We start from the raw sequence: 23,202 nt of genomic DNA, 5'->3' as shown, positions 1-23,202 counted from the left end.
TAAATTAATGTGTTGCATTATTTCACATTTGTGCAATTTAAGGAGATTTACTGAGCATCAAGTCCCTTGAGTCAGAATTACTTGTTCAGGTGAATGAGATGGTGAATAAAACTATCTCAAACGATGCAGATGGAAATTATGACAACACTGACTGGAACAACACAACCAGCTGTTCGACTCTACACTTAATTCACACTGGACTTGACAAATGACCTGAACCTCAGATTAATACGCTTTTAATTGATCTAAATCTAGACATACTCGGTTGATTGGAGCCAAAAAAAAAACAGTGATATTAAATTTATACACTGTCAATTGTAAAATAAATCAATTAAAAATAATTTGATATTAAAGGGAAGTAGATATGCATAACCCATAATCTTGGGGCATAGTTAAAACTAAAACCATAAAAAAACATTTTTGTTGCTTGAAATAAAATATATAAAAACGTATTTTATTTCAACTAGTTGCAAAGGCAACATTTCTCATTTTCATTTACTTAATATACGAAAACAACTAAAACTGAAATAAAAACTAAAATAAAAATAGAAAAATAAAAACAATTTAAAAATATTAATAAAAACTATAATAGTATCTCAGTGATACTAAATAACACCTGACCTGGGGAAGAACTGACATTGATTAAATGTAAATTATACAAGTATTTGTTTTGGAGTAAACTTACATTCAGTAAGTGTGATTATTAATTACTGTAATTTGACAGATAAGCTGATCAGAGTTAAAAAATAATTCTGCTGTCTAAGGGTAAAGTTTGCAAAGTTCCCACAGTCAAGTCCTATCTTTCCCTGGAATGATTTGTGTGACGGATGTAGGTTTACCCTAAGAAAGCTGTGGTTACAATGGGAAAGTTGGTCCTACGTTACAGTGTCAATATTCTTTGAGCTGGCAGTTTGATGTGCTGCTCACAGATGGGATGTGCTCATTGGTTGGATTAAGGCCAGACACTTGAGGAATTCATAACTGAGGCTTTGCTTTTGGTCCTTAAAGAGCTAGTGGCGACGTTCATTCTGCGGAAAATATGCAATATCCCAGAGTGCAGTTCATGCTGACCAGTGTAAAAAGATTTGTACAATCTGCAAAGGGAACTGAAAACAAGCTCAAGGTGTGCAGAGAAAGAAGCTAGCGCGATCTCTCCTCAAACCGAAGTATTCAAAATGAAAGCAAGTGCAAACCGGAGGAGACGTCGATACATTTAGCTGCTCCGTGGATGAATCATGCAGTCCATGCATATGAAAAGATATGTAAATAGAAAAATAAATGTTTACAAAAATGGCATAGCATCTGTTGTGTTCTCTTCCCTTAAAGTTCCCAGTCAAATACAACCACACAGTCTCGATCTGCCAAGTGCAGTGTCTACCACTAGAGATAAAACGCATGCATTCCATGCAGTGCTCTTTGCTTTGCAGTAGGGCTGCACGATATTGGAAAAAACTGACATTGCGATATTTGCTTTTTCTGCTATATGTTGCAATATGAAAGAATATGGAACATAGGAATGTTCACCAAATGACTTTAATAGCTATATTTGGAAAGAATGATTCATTCTAGAATGAGTAGGGTGATATTGTTGGGGAGTGCAAAATAAAAATTATTTAAAAAGCTGGAAAATGATTCCTTTTAGGGCTGAACCATTTAGGATATCTTTTTAAATTTGAGTGGTTTACTCTGTACAATAACACAAACAGCTTTCAGTAAGTAAGTTTAAAAATATATCTTTCCACTTGTGTTTGCATAGGGCACATTCCCACTGTTTTGACCAGTATAATTCAGTATAAAATAATAATAATAATTGTGTTTTTTGCTGTGATTATTATAAGATAATATATTAAACAAGTATATTGTAACTGTTGTACTGATAAAATAAGAAATCAACCATTTAATAAAAATATATTTTTTTTTGTAACTGTAAAATTAAAGTCGGCATGAAGAAGTTGCGAAAGACTTTTCTTCCCTGTTGTGATGTATATCCGAGTGAAATAAATCCTAAAAAATGTAGGGCTGGACTTGATGGTTGGTTTTGCTGTGATGTCATGTGAGTGACAGGTTATTGTCCCGCCCTCATGCCAGTAAACACATCATCAGAGAAGCGATGTCCCTGCAAGAGGGAGGGGGAGTTATTTTGATTAAAGATTATGAGTCACATGAAAAATAATGATGTGCACAGATAAATCATTTATAATAAATACTGCAATATTCCATAAAAAATAAGATTTGTCAAATTTGATTTCATGGCGACTTTAATTTTTTTTTCTTTGTCGCTGTAAAATTACAATACTAATATTTACGTCTTAATTTCTTTGTTTTTAAATGTAAACCATCAAGTTTTTATTTTTGACAGGTTGCTGGCAAGTAGATGTATGCCCTGCCGGTTTCAGAGTGAAACTGCAGTTTTCACGCAGACAGCTCGTGGTCCCGTGAAGCACTGTCTCATGGGATGCACGCGTATAGATGAGCAGTGCCACTCTTGCGCCGGTAGCATGTGTATTTATTTAATTAAATCGATGTGTGTGTGATTTGAAAATCGCACTAAACCATATTGCGATATCAATTTTATTTCAATATATCGTGCAGCCCGACTTTGCAGGGGTAAAGCGTGAAGTGGATACATATTTAGATATGACGAGTATTATGTCTGTCTTTATGTGTCATTTTGTGCTGTACAAAGTCTGTAGTCTTTATAAAGAGTGTGTGTGTGTCTTTAGGGTGGTGTTCCCCACGCTCCATCTGATTGGAACCCGTCTCCGGTGGACGAGGGTGGAATGGGTCCGCTGGGGGTAAAGGGATCAGAGTCCGTATCCGTCTCGCCCTCCGCTAAATATCGGCGGTCGCGACCCCAGCTCGACCCCGTTGTTAACCCCGAGGCCTTGCCCGTGACCTCCTCTTTCTCAGCGGAGATGCTGAATCCGCTGGGCGAACGTTCCAGCTCCTCGTGAGTGACCGACAACAGTGACAGCGGCGTGCCCACCCTGTGGCCTCCTGATTGGTTGACGTTGGAGGACGGGGAGTGGCTTGGCAGTGGGCTGATGGGCAGGACGGTTGGTCTAGGTGGGTGCGTGTTGGATTGCGTGTAATACGGTGTATTGTGCAGCGGCGGGCCGTAGCTGCAGAACACGCGGTCGCCTGCGACGCTGACGGTCAACGTGGGGTCGCAGCGCTCCATGGTCATGTGGCCGGGGCCCGTGACGTCATGTTGCATATGCATATCCACCAGGAAATCCAGTTTCTTCTCCATGTCTTCCACCTGTGAGGGTGGTGCGACAAAGTTTAGCCAAACAATTCATTAGGCCACACAACGAGCTGTCAGAGTGAGTGAGTACCTGTCTCTCAACTCGCACAAATCTACCCATCATGCTTTGGTCTTCAGGATCTGGCAGGCTTGCCTTGGCAAGATATGACTCATGTCTGAGAGGAAAAGACACAGAAGGAAATTAAATCTGAATGAAAGAGTTCAAATAAGAGCGGTTATATCTACTTCATTTGACTAAATATAAATAATAAAAAAATCTGAAATTCAGCATCAATATAGGCCATAATGCATAACATGGATTTATGGCATGTTTAACAACATGTGGCTGGAGGATTTGCATGTCAGGGATTGATGAATCTCTAAATATATTTTTAGGTGTGATTTTACCTAGGTGACTGCTGGGAGGGGTACGGAAAAGGTGGTTTCTGGGGTTTCTTGTGTTTTGGAGTGAGAGGCGGTCCAGGTGTCAGAATCAGATCTATTCTGAAGATGAAACAAAAACAAATATTAGATTGTTTTTTGCACAAAATAAAAATAAGAATATAAATTTCAATATATATATATAAAATGACGCAAGTGAACAATTTGAAATGAAAAAAAAAAAAATTATAGAATATTTCTTTAAAAATATGAGTATGTTTTAATGTGTGTGTGTTACCGTGTCTGTAGATATTTGATTCTGGTAAGCATGTCCAGATGTCCTGCAGAATACTGCTCAATCACGTCCTTTACATCATACGGCCTCAGAGTCTCCTTAAAACGCTTCTTACTCAACAGGAACATTATGATCCTTCAACACAAACACAAATGAGAACTTTTTTTTAATTCTAAAATCTTGAGTTTAGCAAGAGTAGTTGAAATATCTGTTAAAATATACAAGTGATAGTGTTTGCATGTACACTGCTGTTCAAAAGTTTTAAGTGTTGTGACATATTATTACAATTTAAAATAACTGTTTTCTATTTGAATATATTTTAACCTGTAATGTAAAAGCTGAATTTTCTGAAAGTCTTCAGTGTCACATGATACATCATCCGATATGATGATTTGGTGCTCAAGAAAAAATTATTATTATTATCAATGTTGAAAAATATTTTTGTAAAAAAAAGTGATAGTTTTGTTTCAGGATTCTTGATGAATAGAAAGTTCAAAAGAACAATACAGTATTTATTTGACATAGAAATCTTTTGTAACATTATTAATGTCATTTTAGAATATAAGTATAGTGATAAACAAAAGAACAATTTAATGCATTCTTGCTGAGTAAAAATACTAAATTCTTTAAAGAAAAATCGTACTGGCCCTAAACTTTTGAACGGTAGTGTACACTTCTGTTTAGCAGTAGAAAAATAAAATGATATTTGTGTACCGCAGTGCTCTTATTACTAATTTGAGAGTTGGAATCATCTCCTCCAACAGAATGTCAGGTGGGAAGCCCTTCTCCTCAGGGGTGGGGTCAGGAAGACCACCTGTATCTGCAATCAAACACCAAAACCAGGTCAGATTCATTCATTGTGTGAGTGCCTACTATACTTACTGTATGTATTTAATCTATTATTATAGTGTACATATTTCTAAGATTGTGTGTTTGTATATATATATATATATATATATGTGTGGTGTGTTTGTATATATATATATGTGTGTGTGTGTGTGTATATTGTGTATACATATTAACTGTACAAGTGCACTGTAAAAAATTTCTAACCCTCCCAAATCAAAAATTTCAAGTGACCGATAAAATCTAAATTTTTCAATTGGCCCAAGTGAAATTCTTGTTGCAATAGTCTGTTAACATTGGCTCAATGAGAAATAATACGTCAGACTAATTGAAAAATGTAGATGTTATCGGTCACTTGAAATTTTTGACTTGGGGATGTATTTTTTTTTTTACAGTGTGTGTGTGTGTTTACATGTCCATTGGTTCTGTTTTTTCTAGAAGTTTATTACTTTAAAGAAGTTCAGCTTTTAAAGATGCATCTTGAGTATTTGAAATCAGGAACATGTCATTTGTGTGTGTGTGTATGTGTGTGTGTGTGTCATACCCTCTGAGCTCTGTCTCAGGGAGTAGGCCTTCATTCTGAAAGCCGTTCTGAATCGCTCTCTGTTACTGAACCCTGCTGGTTTGCCCTCTTTTGATGGACTCTCCTCAATCGCCTCCGCCGGCCCGCAGTTCCCCGACACGCTTTCAGGATTCGCAGCGGGCATCATCACACGGGCTCTCACTGTTGATGGTCTCGGTGTCGACAGCCGCACGCGTTCCAACAAACTCAATTTCTGACTGATGAAAAGACGAATAACAGATGATAAATGACCTTATCATTTTGTAATTCTAATTGAGTGTTCTCAAAAGACAAAACAGTCTCTTTCTCTGTTTGAAGTGAAAAATGGGAGAGGAATGGATGATGAAGATAGCGTTGTAAAGTACAGGTCTAGTTAAAAATTACAAATTACAAAATAAAAAATATTTCCATTGACATACAGTTTAAATTTTTCAAAAAGTACTTTTATTTAGCAAGGCTGCATTAAATTGATTAATAGTGAATATGTTTATAATTTCACATAAAATTTCTATTTCAAATAAATGCTTCTTTTGAGCTTTCTTTTCATCAAAGAATCCTGAAAAAATGTTGCACAAAAATATTAAGCAGCACAACTGTTTTCAACATTGGTAATAATAAATGTTTCTGAGCAGCAAATCATCATACTAGAATGATTTCTGAAGGATCATGTGACACTGAAGACTGGAGCAATGATGCTGAAAATTCAGCTTTGTCATTACAGGAATAAAATGCATTTAAAAATATATCAAAATAGGAAACAGTTATTTTAAATTGTAATACTATTATTATAAGATTATTACTGTTTTTACTGTATTTTTGATCAAATAAATGCAGCCTTGGTGAGCATAAAATCCTTCTTTCAAAAACATTACAAAATCTTACAGATCCCAAACTTTTGAACATTAGTGTATAAAGTCACCTGTGATGGTTATTAGATCCTTAAATTAAGTGGGCCGTTGAGGCTGTTGAGCAAACATCAAAGTTTATCTTGACAAACTTTAATTTTCTAGTTTAATATAAGTGTGTATGTAAGCAGTAGGTCTATGCATAGGTGTGCAGGACCCTATAAGAGCATCTGTCTTAATGCGGCCCTGCACACACACACACACACACACACACACACACACAAACACACACACACACAAACTCTACCTGCAGGAGAAACTAAACCCTTCCAAAGAAACAACGCAGGGCATTCTACTGTGAAGGGTCCCCAAGGATGGACACACACACACACACACAAACATATACAGACTTTGCACTGCAGCACACACAGTATCTCTTGAGTACAGTGAAAAGAAGAAGATTGAAGTGGTGAGAGGGACTGAAAAATCTTAAAATGCTCCACAATTACAGCTGATTACCAACCAGTTACTGATACAACACTTTCCCACACACACACACAAAACACAATCTGTCTACACTCGATTCAAACTGTCTGAGAGGGTTTTAATGATTGAAAAATGACTCTGTGTGTGTGTTTACAGTATGTGTGTGTGTGTGTGTGGTGTTGTTGTAGACAGGAGCTTATCAGACATACAGAAAAGCAGTGAAAGCTTGAGAACAGACAGGAAGAGAATCAACGCATAGATTTCACATGAACGAATGAATGGAGCAAAATATCAAGAGCTACTTAACAGTGCGTGTATGATCCAGTTTCTCCATTTCGGACTTGTTTTAGTAGGTCATTGATAATGTCAGGCTGCAGGTTTCCCAGCTGTGTGTGTGTGTGTGTTTGCATTTGTACCAGAAGGTCAGGTTTTGCTTACATTTTGGGGACAAAATGTTCGCTAAAGGATATTAAGATCTGAAATCTTCTACACACTAAATCAACTTTTAATGAAAATGCAAACCTGCAGAAAGGTTTGTGTGAAGGTTCAGTTTAATCATACGAAATTCTGATTCCACTTAAAAAATCTATTATTGATTCTTTTACTGAATGCTTTTAAAAAAAGAGGTGATATCAATCAATAATTAGTCTCAACTAATCATAAATGCTAAACAATACAATACTTTGGTACAGAGCCCCTAAAGGAACATTGTGATGGAAAAAATTAGATGGGAGGAAAATGTTATATTTCAATGATTTTACATTTTATGCATCCCCCAAGAAACTTTGTTCTTTTGCAAAACTTTCCTTCAAAACTTTTGTTTTTAGATTTTTTTTAACAAAAGTACCATTTATTAGAGTGTGTACAGGTGCTGGTCATAAAATTAGAATATCATCAAAAAGTGGATTTATTTCAGTAATTCCGTTAAAAAAGTGAAACTTGTATATTATATAGACTCATTACATGCAAAGTGAGATATCTCAAGCCTTTATTTGTTATAATTTTGATGATTATGGCTTACAGCTTATGAAAACCACAAAATCAAAATCTCAGAAAATTAGAATATTACATGAAATCACACAGTAATTACACAGTGATACCATGGTCATTGAACCAGGTTTTGGTTCTTTTGGCAGTGTGGGCATGTGCAAATCCTGCTGGAAAATGAAGGAAGCATGAAGTGCTCTGGAAATGTCCTGGTAGACGGCTGCGTTGACTCTGGATTTAATAAAGCACAGTGGACCAAAGTCCTCTTTTCTGATGATCCCAGAGTCTGGAGGAAGAATGGAGAGGCACACAATCCAAGATGCTTGAAGTCCAGTGTGAAGTTTCCACAGTCTGTGTTGGTTTGGGGAACCATGTCATCGGCTGGTGTTGGTCCACTGTGCTGTCCACTCAACGCAGCCGTCTACCAGGACATTTTCAGAGCACTTCATGCTTCCTTCAGCAGACAAGCTTTATGGAGATGCTGACTTCATTTTCCAGCACGATTTGCACCTGCCCACACTGCCAAAATAACCAAAACCTGGTTCAATGACCATGGGATTACTGTGTAATTACTGTGTGATTTCATGTAATATTCTAATTTTCTGAGATTTTGATTTTGTGGTTTTCACAAGCTGTAAGCCATAATCATCAAAATTATAACAAATAAAGGCTTGAGATATCTCACTTTGCATGTAATGAGTCTATATAATATACAAGTTTCACTTTTTTAACGGAATTACTGAAATAAATCAACTTTTTGATGATATTCTAATTTTATGACCAGCACCTGTATTTAACTACATGTTGTCAAATAAACAACCACTCAATAAGTGCACTTATTTAAATCTGATCTCTGATTCATTTTGACAGATTCACTGATAAGAATCAGTTCATAAGAGTCGTTTTTTCCCGAATTGGACTAGACTGCACTATGTGGACAATGCAATAGAAAGATGTGCTGTCTGTTTATTGTCTTTGTATTGTATCAGAAGACTCAAGAACAGTTACCAAACCAAACATCAAGAAAAGGAGAAACCAGTTCTGAAGAAAAACCTGTTCTTGATTCACAACCTTAGGTAGATAAAATAGTACAAAAAATGAACTGAATGAAAAGACCATGTCATGATAGAAAAGCAAATGTGTGGATGGTCTGGTTTCTCCATTTGGACTTTTTTGGTAGGCCACTGACAGTGATAATGTCAGGCTACAAGCTTCCCAGCCAACTAGTCTTGCGTATGTGAATGTTTGCGTAGGTGAGTGTTTTGCACTTGTGTATTAGCAGTATTAATGTGTAATCTGATCTCTGATCTGGACTGAACATGGATTACAGGTCTCGGGTCAGGCGACACGAACAAGCACAGCACTCAATCCAATTCTCCCTCTGTTTCTATCAGTAAATCTCCCTTCTTTTAATAAACGGACTGTCAGGCCAGTATCCAGGTCAAGGACAACTGAAGCTCATGATTATTATATACACAGTCCATCTTTGTCACGGCTCGTCACGCTTAGACCGCTAATAACACTTCCCATCATTTTCCTTAGTGACACAGACGTCACAGATCCAGCCGTCGATTAAATTCTCCCACACACACTCGCAATCCCTCTCCCTCGCTCTGCTCTGACACCATCATTTATCAGTGATCCATAATTCACTCTTTTCTAATGGACTCTGTAATATCACATATAGCACTACTGGCCACATGTCCCCGAACTAAGAAACGCACACACACACACACACGCAGAGAAACGCACTGCTGGTCATTACGCCTTTGGCACTGAATTAATGGAGGTGGTGGTTATTAGGAGTTATTTAAGGAAACACATTTCACAGATTCATTAATCTCACACTTCACAGAGATGCTGTAAATCGTTAAAACAGTGAGTGAGAGACACAGGGAATGAGAAAGAGAGAGAGAGAGAGAGACTTACCTAGCCATAACCTCAAGAGGGTCCTTCCTGCAGACAACAGGAACAAGACAAACATTTAGTTTGACCAGGTAATTCTTATGACAACAGCAACAAAACTCATCGTTCACAACTAAACCAAATAACCACTATACTCCATCTCCATATATGTGTATATATATATATATATATATATATATATATATATATATATATATATATACATAACTGTTGTAATATTTGTGAAAAATAATGAAATGAATTTCATGTACCAAAAAGAATAACAAATATATATCAATAGAATAGTGCAAGATATAACTATAAGTTACTGAAATAAAATCACAATGGCAAGTGTCATTTGAGCAGTTTAAATAATGCTAAATTAAAAGTTTTAATTTATTTCTTTTTTAAGATGAAGTGTGTAATTTTAGCATCACTGAATGGAATTGTAAAAAGTAATAATTTTTTACAGAGATTTTCAGTTTTGGCCGAAATGATTTTGATTTTAATCAATGCAGAAAAAGATTCTTAAATCTCAGGAACGATCTTTTAGTCTCTGCTGTTTTCTGTTGATGCTTGAACAAAGGTTCACTGAAGATTATTTGTAGCACACCTGCCATCCAATAATCACAATGAGCTTAGTGCTTGATGTAAAAGAAAGTCTCAGCTTTCAAATTCTGTCAACTTTATCATTAAATTCTAACAATAAGTTGTAATTTTGGTGTTCTTTAATGTGGTGTGACAGATCGCTGTAGCCGCCTCGGTTCAAACGACACGTGAAATGATCACCTCTTCCTTTTTACTATTTGTTATAGCACTAAATAAATATGACTGAACATCAGAAGGTATGTTGAAAGAAATGGTACAACTTACTGAAATGCATCATGTCTCATGTAATCGCACAATCAGTGTTTCAACCGGGGAAAGACGTCAAGAAAACAGCTTGTAAACAATATCACTCAATGGTATATTTACCTCAGGAAAGCCATTCAATGTGCATAACACATTAGATAGCTGGGAAAACAACATTTTGCTAAATATATACACTGTATTACATATATTTATATTTGTACTTAACCTATTTAATGTTTGAATAAATCTGCCATGAAAACATTTTTTTTTTTATTACAGCCACATTTACATGTTTATATAACAACAAATTGGAGTAGACATAAAAATATGTTATTGAAAAACTGCCTTATTTGCAATTTAAATCTATTTATTTGAGTGTTTATTATTAAATAAATTTCATGATTTGACTGATTTGACTAAATTACTAAATACTTTACTAAATACTAAATTACTAATTACTAAATACTTTTGGTTTTTGGCTAAATTAAAACATTAATATCTGTTTCAGGTAAAAATTAATTTCAGAGCATCACTAGTAATTATATAAAAATAATAACTTTAATTGGGCGGACAAACAGATATTCTTGCCAGTGTTATTTTAATATGTTTATACTATTATATCTTTTTATTCATATTTTGAATCATCTTTAATTTTAATATTTTCATTTTAAATTTAGTTTAATTTATAGTAATTGTGTTATTATTGTTTTAATAATTGTTTTTTTGTCATTTAATTCGTTTTTTTTTTTATTTTAAATAAGGCTTAATTTTTATATAATTTTTTAGTTCAGTTTTAGTTTTTCATTATTTCCACTTAGTAACTTTAGTGCTTCCAATTCAAATTAAGTTTTTCATCTAACATTTGGATTTTATTCCAGCTTTATTTCAATTAACAAAAATGTTTTTAATAGTTTTAGATTCAGTTAACAGTAATAACCCTATGCCAATGTTACCAGTCAAGGGATCAAGATTTGACTGGTTATCATGACCCTTTTAGCCCCTGCTGGTAGATATCGTAACTACGCCACCTGGCTGCAAAAAGCATCTTTCCCCATTGATGGCCATTCATAAATATTCTGTCTGAATACTTTTTTGTGTATTCTGACAGATTATTTTTTTTCCAAGCAATTTATAAATTACAAATATAACAATTAATTATAGCAGATATTTTACTAGCATCCTCTTAAAAGAGTGAAATAGACACATATTTGTCCCTGTATGGCTCAGGATAGTCATTAGTGAATGATTTGAGACAATGGGCCAGATTTACTAACAGCATGCACCAGCACAAATCCTCTTTTGGCATTAAAAACTACTGTCAGGATTTACAAAAAAGACACAGTGAAAAATTAGCGCTGAAAAGGTGTGGACAGTTATTTTTGTGGCTGACCTTATTGCATATGCATTTGTAGGAGTTTCCCTTTCAGATGCAAAATGTATGGGAGGAGTATTTCGTGATTTATCACACAACGTGATTTACTAATGTTTGCACTAGTCAATTTACTGGTATTTTTGCCATTATTTAACGCCCAAAAAAGCATGTCTTAAACCAGACGCTAATTTACTCTGCTCTAATAGATTGCGTTGGTCATTATGGAAATTTAATGTGCGCTCTGTCAGTAAATCACCTGCAGAACTTTCCACTCTCATCGACGCTGTTATGGGATTGCGCTCTCACTCTAATTTACCCTGTTTAATATTGGAATTTTAAATATAAAAAAAGCACCAGTTTTCACTGATTTCAATTTTTTTTTTACTGAAATTTAATTTCACATAATGAGATTTGAATATGCTCTAATAGGGCTGATTTATTACAAATGTTTTTTTGTGGTTGTTTTTTAAATCCCATCTGCTGTTTTTTTTTTTTTTTTTTTTTTTTTTTCATTATAATGGAATAGTAAATTGTCCACACACAAGTGTGAGTACCTCACAGTAACCTCTAGTAGACCTCTAGATGATGTTGTCTCTGCATGCAGACAAACACACATATGGACATAAACATAATAAATGAACATTAAAGAGATGGCAGAAATCATAAGAATAACACAAGTGAAATCATGAGTATCACTGAAATCATAAAAATGCAGAAATCATGTTAATGACAAACATAGAGGTAAGATAATACATAAAATAATACATAAATACTAAGATATTCAAATGAACTTTTATGTGAGAGATGTAGTGTATGTGTATGATACCTGAAGCATGGCAGAGAGATCACAGTCTCATAGAATCTCCATGTGGCGATGAGATCGTCTCTGACGGGGTTGGTGGAGTAGTATCTCCATGCAGCCTGAAACCAATAATAGATATTGAACGTTAAGCAAATGTGCTGTTGAGGAATGAGCTTAAAAGCGGTGTACTTACTGCTAATGTTAGTTTATAGTCACAGGTTGTTGGCATGTTTCTGGTTACCTGTATTAGTGAAGCTGCAGGATGTCTGCGTTTCTCAAAGTGTTTCTGCCTGTGCTGTTCCTGAACTTTCAGAGCCAGTCCAGAACCAAGAATACCCTACAAACATAACCAGATATACTTAGGCTTTTTTTTTCTTTTTTTTAAAAACACAAACCAAATGATTTTAGGTTCCTACAGAACAAAACATACAGTGAGAGCAGTGTAGTCCATTTGATTCCAAAACAAATTACCTTTATGAGTCGGTTCCCTTTAGTGAATCAAACACATACAGCTTACAACTTAAAGTACTTACAATTTTAGCGTACATTTCTTGTGTGTTGCATGTAAGTCTTTACTAATTGTTTTTTCACATGACAATGCATAGTTAAAGATACACATAATACCGTGTCCTAACCAGATGCGGCACGACGCTGCAACACGTGATAAAATGTATCTTTTCGATTCGAGCGCCGTCTTCTGTTCCTCTTTTAGATAAAAAGCCAAGTCTAACTCGTTCATTGTAGCCGTTTCAAACAACTGGTGTTCATCCATAGCCATCTTGCAATGTTTACTAATGACTTTGACGTCACAGCGCTGTCGTCATCCGTTAAGCTCGCCTCTGGCCCGCCTATATCAGATAACCCGATGTGATTGGTGCAGCTCGGCTACAAGGGCATATTTAATGAGCATCATTACTCGACGCCAGAGTAACTCGCTGAGCAAATTCAGCTTGTGCTCTCGCGAGAACTCTGGATTTCCAGGGTAGTGAAGATGAATCAGAACCGAAAAGTATTATAGTCTAAAGATGCGGTCACATTTACCGTTACTCTGCAAAAATTTGAGGGCAAAATCCAGTCATTCCAATAGGAATCCGGAGTTTTGTGTGAGGGTGAAAAAGTTTCCCATGTGGATCTGGCTCATGTTGAAGTTGACAGAAAGCTGCTTGGTTTAAAAGTGAATTCTGTGTGAGCAACGCTTCATACATCTCTACGCTATTGCACGTGAATTTTCGAGATGAGATGCACTTGCACTAGGCCCTGTTTACACCTGGTATTAAGATGCGTTTTGGTTGATCGGATCACAAGTGGACGACACTAAATGCAAGTGTAGACGGGGTCTAAAACGTTTTGAGATTGTTAACTTGTGTGACCACTTCCAGAGGTATTTGAAAAGGCATTCAACTGGATTGCTTTCGTAGAGTAAACGTGGTCGAATGAGTTCGAACAGCCGCAAAGACCGCCTGCTTTCCATCTACTGACCTAATGCGTAAACATTATGGGGAGTGCGCTAGACAGACGTGATTTAAACTTTGTCGGCTGAAGACCCAAGTTTGGTTTCAAGAGGAAAAATGTACCAAGCACAATGTTCTCTCACCATTCCTGATTTCTAACACGCACTCACAGCGTTCGGCTGGTCTTACAGCTGTCAGAGCAGAAACGACAGCAGCTCCGTATGTTTTTCCGTCGTCTCCGGATGTGTTCGTATTTAAATTGCAAGTACTTATTTTGTCCATTAGATCGAAAGATCCACTCGAAGAAATCAGGACAGATGTGGTCGAAATTGGACAAAAGAGACGGTTTAAACACTAGGTGTAAACGGGAATGTGTCTCCCTCGTCTCCTTGTGATTTGATCGACCAAAAAGCTTCTTAATACCAGGTGTAAACAGGGCCATGGTGTAAATATTGAGCTGTACTCACGGCTGGAAGAGCAAAGAACGACACACCGATAAGAGCAAAGGTCCCGGCCAAAAGACGTCCTGCCCACGTCTTTGGGGTCTTGTCACCGTAACCAATGGTTGTCAAGGTGATCTGACACAGGAGTGAAATCATATATCAGCAGTGTGATTAAGGCTAGCACGGCTAAGAGGCTATCAAGGTACTTGAGTTGTAAAACCATTAAAAAGGTAGTATTAATGGAGCTGCTGTTAACGTCAGGAAAGGAGCTGCTAAAACCAACACAATCAGTAGTACTAATGGAACTGAAGTAAAACCCTCACGAATGATAGTGTTAATGGAGATGCTGTAAAAGTAATTGCCTTACATTTAAAAAAAAACAAACACTTTTGACCTTGTAACCCACAATGGTTCTGTTTATAATAAATCGCCTTTTGCTTCTCAACACGGAGGAAAGCTTTTATACATGTTTACCATAGCAGATAAAATCACTGAATAGGTGCATAAAAATGTCAAGAGTAAGCATGTTTTTTGATACAAATTTATTTTTGTATATTTGTGGAGTTTTCATACATTCACTCTTCAAAAAAAAGTAATGCAGGTTTCGTACAAACTTTAAAGTGGCCATCATTGGCATTGTATGACTTTTTTTTTTTTTTTAAGGGTTGTGTTACAAGAATTTCTTTTGATTTCAATTCATATTCATTTTTACTTCCTTCCACAGGGCATGGTACAAAAGTAGTCTGAATTATATTACTTTAAATATATAATGTTTAATGTAATGTATTATGTTACTGACTACAATTATTGTCATCTAATTTGGAATCAGTAACCGACTACAATTTGTAAGTTGTCCACACAGCACTGTTTAGGAGTAAGTGTGCAAATAAAAAGTTTTTTTTTTACTTTAACGTCATAAAAATCTCAAATATCAGAAATGCTATAAAAAAGTCTTAATTATCAGTTAAATCTTAAATCATTTTGCGTGTAAAATGACTTCTTGTATCACTTTATTAAGGAAAAACAAATGATTTGATACATTTTCATTGTGCCCCTTCATTTCTTTATGCGCTCCTAAATGTTTCAAATAAGTTTCAATGTTTCAATTCATATTCTGCATTCTGTTTGCTATCAGAAATCGAAATTAATTTGAGAGGCATTCCCAATTCCTAATTCTCAAAAAGTTATGAATGCATGTGAGTGCCGTGTGTAATTCTCACCAGTCCCCACCAGAGGGCATCTGCATAGGTGTCAAAGTCCTGCGTGGCTGGTGTCGGGGAGGGGCCATCAATGTCTGTTAGCTCGGCGGTGACGTCATCCTTCTCAACCAGGTACACCAGGAAGGAAGCCAGGATCAATGACAGGAAGCCGATGTACCACGCTGTGATCAGCTCCTGACCACACACACCAGCCAGGAAACACACACAGTTGTATTGTCTGCGGTACTGAGATCAAACTTCACAAGACACTGAAATGTGATTGTTTGTGCTTACGTATATACTTTGTATGTGTGTGTATCGCAGACCATAGCAGTTTCGAGAGATGAGTGTGTGTGCTTTGCATTGTGTGTATATTGCCGACTCCATCGGTTTATATGAGCGCGCTTGACATGATTTAAACAAGCAGGACATGCTCTTAGATGTTGATTAAGGGGTACAGGGTCCTGTTTGTGCACATCGCGTCAAACATGCGGATACCTTGCTGTGTGTGTATATTGCAGATCCCAGCAGTTTCCAGGTGCCTCCACGACGGTCCATTCGAAGCATCCGAAGGATCTGCAGGAAGCGCAGACTGCGCAGCGACGTGGCCAACACATTTCCCTGGTTACGTACGGCAACCACCGGCACCGAAGCGATCAGAACAAAGATATCTGAGAACATAGAGAGTACCCATAGTGCACAGGGGGATATACAAGTCTCTTAAGGCTGCATTTATTTGATCAAAAATACAGTACAATCAGTAATACTGTGAAATATTATTAGAGTTTAAAATAAATGCTTTCTATTTTAATATATTTCAGAATTTAGTCCTGTGATGGAAAAGTAATTCATTCAGCATGATTGCTCCAGCCTTCAGTGTCACATGATCCTTCAGAAATCATTCTAATATGATGATTTCTTATTATTATCAATGTTGAAAAAAGTTGTGCTGCCTAATATTTTTGAGGAAACTGTGATACTTTTTTTCAGGATTCTTTGATTAATAGAAAGTTCAAAAGAACAGCATTTATTTGAAACAGAAATCTTTTGTAACATCATTAATGTCTTTACTGTAATTTTTGATCAATTTAATGTGTCTTTGCTGAATGAAAGTATTAATTTATTTAAAAACGTTTGTATGTACGCTTCTACATTTGTGTGTGTTTCAATGTCAATTTGGGTCAGTGTGTTTAACTCACCCAGGACACACAGCGGTTTGCGGGCGAATTTGAGCCGTCCTCTCCAGCCCTTATATCGACAGCAGCAGCCGGCGGCCCATATCCTCAATGCAAACTCACCCCCAAAAATAAAGATTGTAAATGTCTCCTACAAGTGAGAGAAACATTCAGTCATTTTCCTCTCAACCATTCAGTCTCACACACTCAAGCTGGACTGACCATGAACAAAAAACACACACTCACCAGAATCACAAGCCAGTGAGCCGAATCTTCCTCATGCTCTTTGAACGTTGTTAAAATAGACAGAATCAGACATCCCAAAACAATCAGAAACCTAGAGATTAAGAAAACAGAGAGTGAGCGTGACCTTTGACCAAAAGATTAAATTAATGTCACTTCCTCTCACACACACTCTTTATTTACTGTCTGTCACTATCAATAAAATGGTTAAAAAGCACATATATATATATATTTATGTATTTAAAAAAAAAAACTCGGATGAGGATCTTTTTTAGTTGCTATGGATACCTAAGCTGAGTCATGATATAATCATTTTTTTCCGGGAAAGACCAGCAACCTTTAGATATAAACGATCATGATATTGTTTTACCAGCAGAGGGGGCTGGTGAATGTAATGCACTGCATTAGGAGCAGTGCTCATTGAAGGGGGGCTGGGGGGATCCGGGACCCCCCATAAGAAATAAACAAAAATATCTGAGGGACCCCCCTAAGACTTTTTATTTTAGTAAAAATAATAATGACAAATCTGATTAAATGCATGCAATGGATATGGTATATTTCGTGAATTAATTATTTACAATCATTTATATCAAGTTTGTTTATAGGCTAGTTGCCATGTCTCTTTAAAATGTAAACGCCCCGCCCCATATCTAAAGAGCACTGTGCGCATGACATCGTTGACTAATTTTAGCTTTAAAAAAATGGAGAATAATAAACCTCCATTCGCAGTCGGAAGAGAAAGCTTCATACTGACTTTTTTGAGGGGTAATTTTCTCTCTATATATCTTTCTGCTATATCTATATCCACTCCATGTCGGGGCTTTTGAATTCCTTGCATAAATTGGAAATATTTAGGCAAGTAACTAATTTTTCATTATTAATAGTCCTTGTTCTACGGGAGTGCTAGAGATTTTGATGAAGATGAGTAACAGCTTTTTAGTAATTATAAAGGGAGCGCTCGTTGTTCGCTTTCTATGCTTTCTAATTATCCATTCAGAATTTGTATACAACTTGTTTTTCTTCTGCTAGGAGGACCAATGGCCACGTACACGCTGCAAAGTTTTGGGAATTACATTCGCATTTATGCGGGATTCACTCTTGAAATAACAATGATTGACATTGATAGCCATAGCATTGTTTTTTCCTGAATAAGCAGCATTTTTCACTGAAATGGTTGAATAGTCTGCTGACTGACTTACTCACTCATAACAGTCCTTTGCCGCCACCTACTGGACGTAACTATGTAAAAATCGTATGGAAATCGTTGAAAAATCTCCACCAGCACACAGACTGACAGCCTGTTTTGTCACAATTTATATGTTTAATATCTGATAAACTAGTTTAATGCATTTAATCAAGTCTTTTGGAACAAACATTATTATCACAGTGTCACATCAATCATCCAGTTATTTTTAGGGTAAATACTACATGGGTAAATAAAGCTAGAATCATTCTGTTGGATGTACACTACTGTTCAAAAGTATCTTCTGCTCACCAAGCCTGCATTGATTTGATCCAAAATACAGTAAAAACAGTAATATTATGAAATATTATTACAATTTAAAATAATAATACAATAAAATATAATTTATTTCTGTGATTAAAGCTAAATTTTCAGCATCATTACTCCAGTCTTCATCACATGATCCTTCAGAAATCATTCTAATATGATGATTTGATGCTCAACAAACATTTATGATTATTATCAACGTTAAAAACAGTTGTTATTTTTATTTAAAAATTTGACTTTGATGAATATAAAGTTCAAAATAACTAAATTTATCTGAAATAGAAACTTTTGTATCATTATACACTACCATTCAAAAGCTAAAAAAATGTTGGGAAAGAAATTAATACTTTTATTCAGTAAGGTTGCATTAAATTGATCAAAAGGGACAGTAAAGACATTTATAATGTAACAAAAGATTCTATTTCAAATAAATGTTGTTCTTTTGAACTTTCTATTCATCAAAGAATCCTGAAAAATAAAATGTATGACGGTTTCCACACAAATATATATATCCAACATAGATAATAATCATACATGTTCGTTGATCATCAAATCAGCATTTTAGAATGATTTCTGAAGGATCATGTGACACTGAAGACTGGAGTAATGATGCTGAAAATTCAGCTTTGATCACAGGAATAAATTACATTTTACTATATATTCACAGAAAACAGTCACAATATTTCACAATATTATTGTTTTTTTTTATCAAATCAGTGCAGCTTTGAGCAGAAGAGACTTCTTTTAAAAACAGAAGAATAGTAGTTTATCTCTCTTTGTTATATAACATTGGACTGAAAATGTATGTATGTATATATATATATATATAGAGAGAGAGAGAGAGAGAGAGAGAGAGAGAGAGAGAGAGAAAGAGATGTATTGGATATGTCCCACCACACACACTTGCACAACAATCCTATTACCAGATGCTGAGCTGGTAAGATTTACAAGCTTAATTTTTTACGACAGGTAATCAGAAACCTGGTGCTGCTGTATACTGTATAGGATTCTCATTCAATTTCCTTCCTGAATTTCAAGCCATGCAATAACACATGCTTTGCTTGTTTACCTGGGTATTTAATTACGAGTCTTTGGCCCAAATGTGAATATTTAAATAGAAATCTTAAAATTCTGTCATCATTTACTCACCATCATGTCTTTAGAAACCTATATGTTGTTTAATGCTCCAAAAAGGACAAAAATGGTGCATCATAATAAATATAGCATACTAGAGTTAGAGTGAAGGGGACCATTTTCAGCAAATAACATCTTAAAGTCAGCATGAAATAAAAATCCATCCTTACTGTAAAAGATGCATCCTAGCATGTCTTGTGGTGTCGATTTTTAGAACTATATCTTTACTGTTATCATTATAGTTATCGTCATTGGTGTGAACAGGCATTAAAAGGGATAGTTCACCCAAAAATGAACATTTTGTCATCATTTACTCACTCTCTTGTTGTTCCAAACCTGTATGAGTTTCTTTCTTCCGTTGAACACAGAAGAAGATATTTTGAAGAATGTTGGTAACCAGACAGTTGATGGACACCATTGACTTTCATAGTTAAATAGAAAATACAATGGAAGTCAATGGGGTCAATCAACTGTCTGGTTCTCAACATCCTTCAAAATATCTTCTTTTGTGTTCAAACACAGAAACACAACCATTTTATTTATTTAATATATATGTATGTATTTATTTGTGTATGCAAGTGACTGAGGAATTATGTGTGTGATTCAGTCCTCAGATTCCTTTTTATGCAGTCTTGTGCTAATACGTGTATTGTTACGTGTACAGTTGACCTGTTGGCAGTTACTATGGTTTCGAATTTGTAGGTTATATCATTTCTGAACCGTGCTGTTTCCATGGTTACACATATTCGTCTCACACACACACACACACACACACACACACACACATACACGGCCTTACACACTGATACATGCTCAGCATTTGGTCTCCAGTGAAAGCTTTTAGCATCATCACACTAATAACCTCTAATGGTCATACCTCTCTCTGTCTCAGTCGATGTAGGATTTTTTTACACAAAACTATGGAATGCCATGACTGACAATTGCTGGACAATTAATGTTGTTAATGAAATGGGGTATTAAGAAAGGATACAGCTTTATAAAAAACAAACTAAAAACGAACTAAATAAATATGTAAAAATAAATAAATTATATTCATATTATGTAATATATTATAATACTCTATAAGCTTCAATGAACAATATCAATGAGAACACGTTTACATTGCTAAGAGTGGTTGCTAGCGGTGTTGTGTAGTGATACATAACGTTAGAGCCGTTGGGTGAAGCGCCAGTAGCCATCTTTTATCGTGAATAAAACACAGCTATTGACCAATCAGAATCAAGGACTGAAACAAACCTTTTATAATATTATGTAATCAAATGTTTGTGAGGTCTATAGTATCAAAGCCTGAAAAATGATGGTTTGTGACTTATTTCATAATCTATCAGATCGATGACTGCATTCTAGCAACAAGATACAAGTGTCTGATCATGTGATAGGCATCATTGGTGTGCAGCGGCCATAGACAGTATATAAACTGGACACAGCGACCCCATTGGATTCAACGGAGACAAGTGAAGTCAATTAGAAGCTCTCACTTCCTGGGGGTCGAGCATACTGCGCATACTCAAACTGAGCTTGACGACGTAGATGTGACGTGAGCAACCCGTCTGTCTTCTAGTAGCTGTGCCAAGAGAAATCTGAATCATTCCCTTCCGAAACTTGCAGAGACGGAGAGTGTGAGTAGGAGGTGTCCATGAGCTAGGAGCAGGAGAAACTTTTAGTAGGTATTCTGATTCTAGGCTTCTCCTCCTGTCCATACGGTAATCTCTGCGACAGAGAGTCGCGTGGTTATGACGCAATCGTTAGCCTATTTTTACAAAAATTGCTTCTACGGGGCCATAACGTAAGCTACAAGGTAATGGAGCCTTTTATAAATTTTTGTCTTTCTTTAGAAATAAATAATGGACAAATGGAGTCTTTAAACGCCTCAGATGTAAAGTTATTCGCTGTCAAAGTGACGCCAAAATGAATGGGAGTCAATGGAATGCTAACAGCAGGTGGGGGTCCGCTAATCAATGGCGGCGCCCAGGGAAGCTTCAAAATAATATGAAACCCTGCCCCCCTGGCAGCGGCTGGCAGTCGTGCGTTGATGCACTCATTTGTCTGACGTCAGAAAGCTGTGGACATTTATAACGAGTTGTTTTTGCTGCTTAGTTTCAATAAACACTCTTTTTGGATTGATGAGGACGTTTTGAGCAAAAGTTACTGTATGTTTCCACAGTATATCAAACACTTGTATCTAATAGAATCAAGGAAAATCGGATTGTTCATAAAATGACCCCAGTCATTGCTGTTTACAAAGAACTACAGAATTGCTAGATGTTTGTTGAATATGGTGAGGGAGAGCAATCCACACCAATCAATAGTGGTTCAGTTGGTAAGAGGAAACCGAAAAATCTGGGATCATTTCAGTCCGCTAAATGGAGACAGTTGTGCAGATTTTAACTTAACACCATATAAGACCATCGCATGTAGAGGCAAGGATATTAATTATACGAGTATGCATATTGTATGTGGTAAACATGATCATTGTTACTACTACTACTTTTAAGTAGCCTTCTATTGTTTAAAGGGCCCCTATTATGGGTTTTTGAAAATGACCTTTCATGTAGTGTGTAACATAGCTCTAAAAGAATGAAAACATCCTGCAAAGTTTTAAATCTGAAAGTGCACCGTATATAAAGTTATTGTCTTTCAAAAGTACTGTAAGAGTCGACTCTGAGTCAATAAAATGAATCGTTTTTCAAACGAGTCATAAGCCGTTTCGTTGTGATGTCAAGACGAAACATTAGCATATACTTAGTTTTGAGTTTTATATTGTGTAGGTCTCCTTTTAACTGGTTAACTCACATTATTACTGTCTAACTGAAATACTTCTGCTGATCAGTTGTGGGCCACTATTACCTAAAACTGTGTCTATTAATGCAGATTTTCTGTCGTTCTCACTACTTTGAGGAAAGATTAAGCATGGAGCAAGATTTGTTTTACCAGCGTTTGTTACATCAGTCATTCACGCTAGAGCTCGGCTAATGTATGCACTGTTATTGATACAGTTTCCACATGTTCACTGCAATAAATCAGAAAAATACTCGGTAAATAAATAACTACAAGTAAAAAGTTTGTTGATGGACATGCACTTGTTAATGCTGATGGTGAGGAATTACAGTTGCAACATCTCATAATGTACCTCAAACTGAGTAGCGTATCACTAAGAAACACTGAGTCCTGCTCGAGTCGTCCTTGCGATGGAGGTTCGGGTTCAATAACTAGTTCTTCCAGTGTTTCATCATCGGACTCGCACTCAGATTGATATGGTAAAATCGACTTCATTGTTCGTTACTGTGTTTAGTTTATGGTGTAGGAAGCCTCAGGACAAGCAGAGCTGACGTTGTTTTGACAATGGGCGTTTTTGTTTTCGACACGCTGTACACGGTAAACCAATCACAACAGACTGAGCTATCTGGCCAATCAGAGCAGAGTAGCTCACGGAAAGGAGGGATTTA

At 36.1% G+C, this 23,202-nt stretch overlaps 1 protein-coding gene across 2 annotated transcripts in view; it reads right to left on the bottom strand.

The window, feature by feature from the left end:
- Window positions 1-438: 438 nt before the first annotated feature.
- The window catches only part of kcnq3 (potassium voltage-gated channel, KQT-like subfamily, member 3), a 42,922-nt gene continuing 20,158 nt past the window's right edge, over window positions 439-23,202 (bottom strand). For both annotated transcript variants that reach the window (XM_084119276.1, XM_084119277.1), the window contains exons 3-16: window positions 17,095-17,185; window positions 16,873-16,999; window positions 16,172-16,344; window positions 15,695-15,868; window positions 14,499-14,609; window positions 12,822-12,917; window positions 12,605-12,699; window positions 9,579-9,605; window positions 5,314-5,549; window positions 4,638-4,743; window positions 3,927-4,058; window positions 3,656-3,751; window positions 3,339-3,423; window positions 439-3,262 (exon numbers count right to left, since the gene is read on the bottom strand). In XM_084119276.1, coding sequence (XP_083975402.1) covers window positions 2,720-3,262; window positions 3,339-3,423; window positions 3,656-3,751; window positions 3,927-4,058; window positions 4,638-4,743; window positions 5,314-5,549; window positions 9,579-9,605; window positions 12,605-12,699; window positions 12,822-12,917; window positions 14,499-14,609; window positions 15,695-15,868; window positions 16,172-16,344; window positions 16,873-16,999; window positions 17,095-17,185 — 2,092 coding nt within the window. In that variant the 3' untranslated portion in view covers window positions 439-2,719. The remainder of the gene's footprint in view (window positions 3,263-3,338; window positions 3,424-3,655; window positions 3,752-3,926; window positions 4,059-4,637; window positions 4,744-5,313; window positions 5,550-9,578; window positions 9,606-12,604; window positions 12,700-12,821; window positions 12,918-14,498; window positions 14,610-15,694; window positions 15,869-16,171; window positions 16,345-16,872; window positions 17,000-17,094; window positions 17,186-23,202) is intronic.

Source organism: Abramis brama (genome assembly GCF_963993115.1).
Source record: "Abramis brama genome assembly, chromosome: 7".
Classification (NCBI taxonomy): Eukaryota; Metazoa; Chordata; class Actinopteri; order Cypriniformes; family Leuciscidae; genus Abramis; species Abramis brama.
The sequence above is the reverse complement of the archived record's forward strand: the minus strand, read 5'-3'. Positions and strand labels throughout refer to the sequence as shown.